Here is a 9,085-nt window from a genome sequence, read left to right as displayed (position 1 = left end):
GTGTTATACTGACAGATGTTTCTATTATTTAGTCCATCCCATTTATATCAACGAGAAAAAAAACACCTCTCTGTATAATGAAATGCAGCTTAACAGCGCCACAAACTACATCCTCCAAAATGAACACAGTTGATTTAACGCCTGTCTAAAACAGTTTTAGTAAAACTAAACATTATGACCTTCACGAAGGCAGATTTTATTGAATGGACTGTTGCATTTGACTGCATTGGTTTTAGCTTGATGTACCTAATAAACTGGCAACTGAGTATATTTTCCACTTTGGATCACATGTTGTGTTCATTGAAGTAAATTGATTCAGGCTACAGAGAACAGTTCAGACAGAATCTGAGTTATAGCCTATAATCAATTTTATTATCATTGAAACCGCTGGAACATGAATACAAATAAGCACGCCTAGAGCTTGACATTATAAATCTAACAATATAATTATTGAAACCCTCTCTATATGTCAATCAGAAACAACATCTATCTTTTCAGAACGTATTGGGAATAAGCTATTACATTTACTGTGAACAAGACTATAGGTTAGCCTATATATGTGACAGCACACTTTAAAGTTCAGTTTTCAGTGCAAAAAATCCTACACATGGGATAAGGCAAAAACTTTCTAGAAAGATTAAAAACTATACAAACACTGTTTAAAGAGAAAAGTGTGCACTGACATAATCTATAGGAAGGCCTACAAGGGTATACAAAACACATTGGTGTTGGTCCCAGATTACTATTGGCTAGTATAATCCATCATATACTTTACCTTGGTTGTCCTGCATGAGGAGCTCTAATAAGGATTAAAGAACACCCAAAACTAAAAGATTTGGTCAAAGTGTCTCCAAAGCTCCTCAATCATTCATTCAGGTGAACAGTTGAATGGCTACAATTATAGTATAGGCAGCACAGGCTAATTATAATAAAGATTATTTCAATTATCTCGGTCTCCTCTGCTCCATCCCATTGGGCAGAAATCCTGCAATGATCGGGACTGGCCATATGAGAGCAGCAACACTCCACACAATGATGACCAAAGTCATGAAACAAGCCACAAGTGTCGACTCGATGGGCTTTCTGTTGAGCCTCCAACTTTTGTCCCCCTTCAGCTCGTCGAGGCTGAAATCCACGCAGCAGAAAGCGACCTGATCCCCGGTCTGCTGGCCCCTCGACCTGCCCTGACCGAACCTCCGGTACCGGGACATCCCGCAGCCCACGCACAGCCGCAGCTCCTGCTGACCCCCGGTGACCCCGAGATGCTCGATGACGACGGGGGAGATCGCCCTGTTCAAAGACGCGGAGAAAAAAGCCCTTCCGTGGTTGTTGGTGGTGTAGATGAGCACGTCACACTGGAAGCCGAAGCTGCTGTCCCAGCGGGCCACCAGCGAGGTGGGCAGGAGTCTCTGGACGCTCACGTTGCACTGGGACAGGGTCTGCAGGGAGGAGCCGTCGGGCGAGGCGTCGCTCTCCTCCACAGACCTCTTGGAGAAGCGCACGTCCACCTCCAGGTTGGACAGGAACCCGTTGGAGGAGTTGATGGGCGGCAGGAGGAGGTCCTCGTCGCTCCAGCCCTGACATCGCTGGAGAAGTCCGGCCACCGCGGTGAGAGCCAGCAGGAGAGTCGGAGAGTCGTTCAGCATGGCACAGGGCGCGTCTCTCCCGCTCGCATGGTGCTGTGACGATCCACAGGCGACGGACGAGGCGTGCAATGCTTCAAAACGCCAGTCGCCAGTGGTTTTTTAATAACGCCGCTCCCGATGGAGAGATTTAATTCCCTGCCCGACTTGTTTGAATGAGAAACGTCCAAAGCCTGTCACATGCGCGTGTCCCCCCCGCTCCTCTTTTGGATATTGTTTTGCTTCTGACTCGATCTCCAAATGTGTCCTGCAGTCTCTGTACAGAAGAAGAAGAAGAAGAAGAAGAAGAAGAAGAAGAAGAAGCGGCAGGCAGGGCAGCACCGCGCGCTGCCTTCATCACAGCTTGGAGCGTCTCTGAGCGTCACTCCCTCTCTGTCACTTCAGGTGTGAGCGGCGCTGAGCAGGAAAACACAGGAGGAGCGGTGAGGAGAGAGCCTCCAGTGCGCAGGGACAGAAGTTCAACGCACATCTTCCAATCAGCCAGTCCTCGTGCTCAATGCAACTTTCTCAATGAAATGAAAGGATTTGAAAACAGAAATCCAGCCTTGTTGTCGCTGTCTCTGTGTTGATCTGCGACTTTTGCATTTCTCTCTCCAGGATGAGAAAAGACTGAATAACAGAAATAAGTGAGACGAAACATTCTGTGGCATAACCCTGCTCATGGTTAATAGTCTGTAATAACATGAGTATATTTATATTTAACTGATCTGTTACTGATTATCTTTCAATATCATGAATGCTGTTTCAAAACCATCTTACTGCCATGAATAGAAGTCTGGTTGGATAGCAGTGAATCCTGTATCTATGTATTTGTTGTGTTGGCTTAAAATCAGTGACATTTAAATATGGAGACCCAAACATATTGGAATAACCCAATTAAATACCCAATTAAAATGAAATACAACACAAAAACTGCCAACGTTGCTCAGCCATGGAGCCATTTTCATTCTGAAAGTAAAGCTTAACACATTTCTAACTTCTGTATTTTTTAAATTCCATTTCAATGTCATAGACGTTGATTCCCTTTAAGGTCACAATACGCTTAGAAACATTGTCATCATGCGCAAGAGAGCTAAAAGATCAGAAGTTAATCTTGATCCCACGCAAGAAAGATTAACAAGCAACCGTTCTGTGACCAGAATACAATCACTGCATGAATGCTGGTCACTGATAGTAGCTCCACTGGCAGCAGGGGCTCAGGTGCCTTGCTCAAGAGCACCTAAGCAGTGATGATGAGGTAAAAGGCCAGGGCTGCTCTCTCACTTCCTCACCAAGACTTGTCCACATGTTCCTGTATGTGTGGACTAAGAGCTGAATGTATTCCCCTCCATTCAGTGATAAAACCGCAGTAGTTCAAGAATGCAAGGACGGATTTTATGCAAAATATTCCATTTGGAAAATCTTAAAAATTACTGCCATTCATCATTTCAATTCAGGCATGAAATCAACTCTTCACTGTGCTGTTTATTTGACAACGGTTACCTAAACAGATTGTGTGTATGGGCAATATATCCAATGCAATAAATAGAAAGCAAAAACAACAATGACAAAATAAAACTTTTGTTTTGTCTCGCTCATGAAAACATCTAAGAGAGGGAAACCCAACAGTCCGTAATCTGTCTGCTTGTTTGTTCATCTGTTCTCTGCTCTGAGAGCTTTCTGTACGTTGGTGTTTGTTTCTCTCAGCCATATTATGTACTCGGGCAGCCAGATTCATCAATAAACATGTGCCTCCACTGTGCTGCAGCAACAGGGGTTTTGTACACAGTGTGTATCACCTGGCTGCTGTATCTGATGCTGAAGAGGACACCCCCCCCCCCCCCTCCCCGGCCCTTATACCCTCTTTGTGTTTTGGATCCAACACTTTATCACAAACAGCAAGTCTGATTACATTAACAGCTGGGGACACAGCTGCAGTTAATCTCAGTTTTGTGGGGTTGTAATAACAGTTTAAATATCAGGAGTAGTGGTTGAACACCTGGTCCATTTTGGCTAAGAGGGTTTCAATCTGAGCCAGCGTTGGCCTGAACTCAACCCCAGCCGTTAAAAAACAAGGTTTATGCAACTCAGAGTTGAAGTGGACTGATGATAGAAACATGACCAGGACTGTCCCTCGTCAGCCTGACAGGACTGCACAACGTCCCGGAGTGTGTGGTTGTTTGATCTACAGTGATCATATGTGTATGCCTTGTAAGATTGTACAATTCAATACAACAGCTCAAACCAGACAATTACAATTAAAATCAACAGTTTTGTTGCTAAAAAAATGATATATCATTATTGGAAATGTATTATTCTTTTTACATTTTATAGGTGTTGCTCTCATTGTGTCCACCCTCCTGAAGACAGTCTTCCTTCCTCCTAACCACTTCCAATCGGTTGGTATGGCTTTTAAAGAGGAAACAGCCATGTCTTTTACCAGAATACTCGTCCTAACAATGTATATATAATGCATCAGGAAATATAATAAGCTATTAACAGAATTAGGTCACTGACCGGAGGCAAAATCGTGATGAATTATTCTCTTTCATCTTTGCAGGCTGGCAAATATGAATGTCACTTGTATGAATTGTTTTCTTCTGTGATCTCTAAATGGTGTAATTTGCTCCAGAGGCCTGCCTCCGTGTATTTGATGTGAGGACCATCAGAAGTGAAAGACGCTTTGGTGTCAATTTGCACCTGAAAGTGTTAGTCCCCTTGTCTCTGTTTGATTATGACAGGGAATTAACGTTTTTGCTTTAAAACAATCAAGTATAATTGCTTGTTTCTCTTTCTGCACATTCAGACATCTCTCTGCTGCTCGCAAAACACTCCCACACACTTCAAAACGCTGGTCCCTCCTCATCAGATATGCTCTAGTCTAGACAACGTACTGGTGAACAGAGCAAGAAAATGTAAATGACTTTCGTGTTCATTACTTATGCTATAAAAATGTAAATTGCTTTGGTGACAAAAATGCAAATGGGACTAAGATGAAAGTCTCTTGTGCCGAAGGAGAAGTTATGAAAGATTCATTTTCTTAAAACGTGGCTCTTTATGCAGGAAACCAAAAGGAGGACCTGTCAGTGGCTCCTGGCTGACTCTGAGCTGGATCAGACGCCATTAGTCCGACTCACGCGGACGACGGACTTCATTAGAAGTTGAGGATTGGAGAACATGCGTCCTCACAGACACAATGTTCAAGCTCCCCTTTTTCCCGTCTGAGCCCACGTGAGTCCCCCAAGTCTCCAGTAATCCCGCCACACCACCAATCCCTGCCAGGACTCATCACCACGGCAACAGTGTGGCGTGGTGTTTCGAGGACATATTCTGTTGAGTTGATAACGATCATAAAACTGTTATTGTCATGTTCGGTGTCAGTGTGGATGATACTGCAGCGCACAAACATTCATGATGTTGTGTTAATATCCGCCAGAGTGTATCTATCACACAGCTGCAGCGGAGAGTTCCTTGCTCTCATTCCTCCTCTGAAGAAACAAGTGTGGACAGCAGCACAGAGCGTTCATAAGATGATATTAAATTCAGGCCTTGATGCAAATCACATTACTTGCATACTGTAGTGGATGTAAAGTATTGATCCTTTATTTGACCTATATGTTACATGTGAAGTTCAGTTTACTCATCAGGAGGAGAACTACTCCACCGAAAGGACGTTTCTGATTTTCATTTTTAAGAGAAAGCCGGTGTTGTGGAGTTGGCACATGGAGTTTGAAATATGTGGGCATGTATCAGGCATGGAGGGTCTAACAAAGGGGCCACTGAGTTGCATTATGAGAATTGTAGCATCGACCAGTTTTAGGAGCTCATACTGGAGAGAAAAAGTCATGATTGGCCTCAGCTGCTCCGATGTTGATGTCTTTTTCTTTTTTGAATCGGTCTCTTCTGAGTCCCAGCTTTATGAAAGTGCAATGCTAAATTGTTGTTGTACCCTTTTAAGTAAAATAACCAAAATAAATGTTATGGATTAAAAAGCACAGTGTTGACTGTCTTAAATGTAGTGGAGTAGAATCCAAATGGTCACTTTCAACCACTGCTTATAATTTAATTGCATATTGTTTTGTCTTCATATGATTAAACATATCCCAATTACTGCTCTACTATAAAGTTATAGCCTCTCACTGTCAACCTTTAGGCGAGAGCGATTCGAATGCTCAAGACTGCGTGTGGAAATTAATTTAGAAAACAGAGTATTCGTACGTTAATAAGATTGTCACCCGAGCCTCAATTACAGCCGGTTTGAGTGCATCTAGGAGAGCGGAGAGGGATCTGAGGAGTTGTACACTAATTAGCTACATTAATTGCCAAGGAGCTGCTCTGAAATCAGGCAGAGTGGATGGGAAGTCAGAGGGGAAGACGTAGCAAATGTTTTTCAGCTCGTCTGTTGCAGAATCTGCATTTTTCATCTTCAGGGAGTGAAAGCTTTGCAGCAGTGCGAGAGAATTAGAGCAAGAAAGATCAGCGCAGAGCGTGATGCTGCCTGCCAGACACTTCTGAACGGATTGTTTAAGATCTTGTTCCAGATCCAAACCTCCTCATCTCCTCCTCTGTACTTCCATGTTTCTCTCTCGGGCCTTTGTCCTCCGTGAGAACAGAGAAGTGAAGGACCGTCAGTGTGTAACCGGTCCTGGAAATAACATCACACTTATCAGGCTCCCTGAACGACGGTCAGAACCGCCATCGGCCTGCTGCTCGCCAATCTCTGGGATGGTGTGAGATTACTTCTCCGTGGCACCGACGGCCTACTTCTCATTGAAGCGGGTGCGGATTGTGAATCACACACCCGTTCATGAAAGGTCATCGTGGACAGGTGAAGACAAGTTAGCCCCCCCCCCCCCTCCTCTACCTTCATCTGCTTTCAACCTAACCCATTGCTGCTCCGGCCGCTCTCCGTGGTCGTTTGTCATCCGGTTCTCTGCTGGTGAAATGCAATCTTCCTTCAAAGCAGGGAGCGAAGGGGTGATTACCATGGGCTGTTTCTGGTGGTGGGAACGGGGAGGCGGATGTGGCTGGAGAAGGAGGATGATTGGTTGCTTTCAAAAGTGATTTGTTTGAAAAACAACAGAGGCTGCTTGTACCTGAGATGCAATAAGCAGTCCAAAAATGCACAACTTTAAGGCAACCAAACATAACTGATTAAAAGACTTTGCCATTACACTGAGGAATGATGCCATGCAGGTTTTTTTTTTTTACTGTTAATTATTATCAAATAAAAAGAAGTGGAACACTGAGACAAAGCTGGCAAATACAAAGAGGATGAGACTTTCACAGAACTGATTCCACGTTTTATTTCAGTGTGTTCTTTTTCTCAACAAATTTCCGGCAATAAATTGGCTTTGCTCACTCAGACGCTCCCCGAGGACATCGTGCCTCCATCTGCTGCAGTTATATCATTCTTCCTTATACGTCAAGTTAAAGAGGACCATTATTTTGAAAACAATATTGACCTGGAGGAGACAAATGTCCTTGAGTGCAGACCTCACAGCATCGGATAAGGAGATTACTTTGTGTTAGTTTATGTCTATGGTGATTACCCTGATTACCATCTGTCAATCAGTAAGAGTGATGTTCTCAATGTGAACACTAAATCATTTTATTATTGATAATGTTGTTTTTTTTAGCTCTTCTGACTGTTTTTGGAAACCGGTGATATGGCATACTTCTGTGAAACTAAAATATATATGTATTTTTTTTGCATGTGTCATTTTCACTATCAAATGAATAAATGTGAAAGTGTCAGTAAAAGACACACAGGAATGTGCAGCGAGAGAGAGAGATATATGGTTGTGCGTCTTATTTACTCGGCTATTGATCATCCATCCAATCAGGATTCGGCAACAATCAAATCTGAGGACAGTTGTGGGGTTTTCCTTTTTTTTTAATCTTTACCCAGTTAACTCTTCTTTGTGTTTTTCATGTAGCCCTTTGTCCATGAAATGACACATTAAGTCCTCATTCACAAAGACATTGGATGTATTTTGTACTTGGTCTTGTATTGTGTCCGATTAAAGGTTTAATGTCTGTCATATTGTGTCCTCCACTGCTTTAGATCTGGTTCAAACAGTCATATTGATTCTACACATGAAAGCGCTTCGCTGCCGGCTGACTAGAAAAAGTGACTTCCAAGCTAACCTTCTATTGCCCTCAGTAGACCTACTGCACCCTTCATGTGGGCACACAACAAAACAGATCTGGAGGAGCATATTTTCCAAATGTGTGCAGGATTTCAGCAGGAATTTCAAGTTTAAACAAATGATAAAAGATCATTCTCCAACACCTGCAGTCGTCTGTGAAATGCTGTAACGACGAGGAAGTGCGCACCAGACTCATTCATCAGGAAGCCTCCCTCTGTATCTGCAGACAGATCTTTGGCTGTATGTAAAGAGTTAGTGTCTCAACTGTGTCAAAAACTAATTTCCCTCTCTCATTCCTCCTCTTCAGCCACATCCTGTTGTGCCCTGAGCAGAGGCGCCCACTTAACTCTGATATACGACGGCAGGCCGGAGCAGAGCCCCGGGTTTATCTCTCTGACGTCAGAAAACTGAGGAACTCTATCTCCATGCTAATTACCCCCCCACCCTCCCTTTTCTCTCCCCACACCGGCTCTGACTTCTTCCCTCCTTCACCGCTTCTGAATGCACGTCAGATCAAAGGTGAGAGCCACAGGGAGAGCTCTGATGAGACGCTGCCTCCTTATCTTCCTCCTCGGAGCTCCTCTGCAATGTGATGAAGATGAGAGTGAGAGTGAGGAAGGTGTTCTCTCAGTCAGTAATCACTTTACGCTGGAAGTTGATCAAAGAAATAGTTCTCCTCTCAGAAATCAAGTATAATGGCAGCCCTTGTTGTGCTGCTGGCAGTCAATTTGTGAAGGATTTCAGTTATATGTTATGGTAATTCTCCCTATGTGGGACTATGATTTGAGTGGATTTACTTTGGTAGATGCAAAAATAAATGATGCACATTTGACCCCAGAGGATAGAAGAGAATTTAAAACAACAAACCAGCGGTTTATACAATAAAGTTTTGCTTGAATATAGTTTTGAATCTATTTTCACTGCGATACTTTGACGAAAATCTCTCCTCCACTTTTAGCTACAGGTCCGTATAATTCATCAGGAAAACCCTTCAAATACTGTTTGATGTGCAAAAGAGCTGCCCAGCATCTGGATAAAAATACATTTATTTACAACTTTTACATTGATAATTGCAGTGTTGACGGCATATTGGTGAGTTAATGACCCACAAATATCTATAAATGCATTGCAAACATGTATAACTGCATTGTTTAGGAAAGATACGGCCAATAGAGATTCTTCACAACCTGATAACCCAGATGTTGTTCTTATTAATAAATAAAGATATATACATCATCAGTGAATAATTCATTTATTTTGAATAAAGGCAATAAAGCATTTTTTCTTTGAAGTGGTATTAAACGGAATAAC

The 9,085-nt window shown here is 42.9% G+C and overlaps 1 protein-coding gene across 1 annotated transcript; it reads right to left on the bottom strand.

The window, feature by feature from the left end:
• Positions 1–944: 944 nt before the first annotated feature.
• tmem158 (transmembrane protein 158) lies at positions 945–2,104 on the bottom strand (the record flags this gene model as incomplete). The annotated part of the gene is made up of 1 exon (XM_079164545.1): positions 945–2,104. Exon 1 carries the CDS (start codon positions 1,644–1,646, stop codon positions 945–947), a length of 702 nt encoding a protein of 233 aa, XP_079020671.1. The 5' UTR covers positions 1,647–2,104.
• Positions 2,105–9,085: the final 6,981 nt, after the last annotated feature.

This window comes from Pholis gunnellus (genome assembly GCF_910591455.1).
Source record: "Pholis gunnellus genome assembly, chromosome: 8".
NCBI lineage: Eukaryota > Metazoa > Chordata > Actinopteri > Perciformes > Pholidae > Pholis > Pholis gunnellus.
Note: the sequence above shows the minus strand (reverse complement) of the source record. Positions and strands in the feature narration are given on the sequence as shown.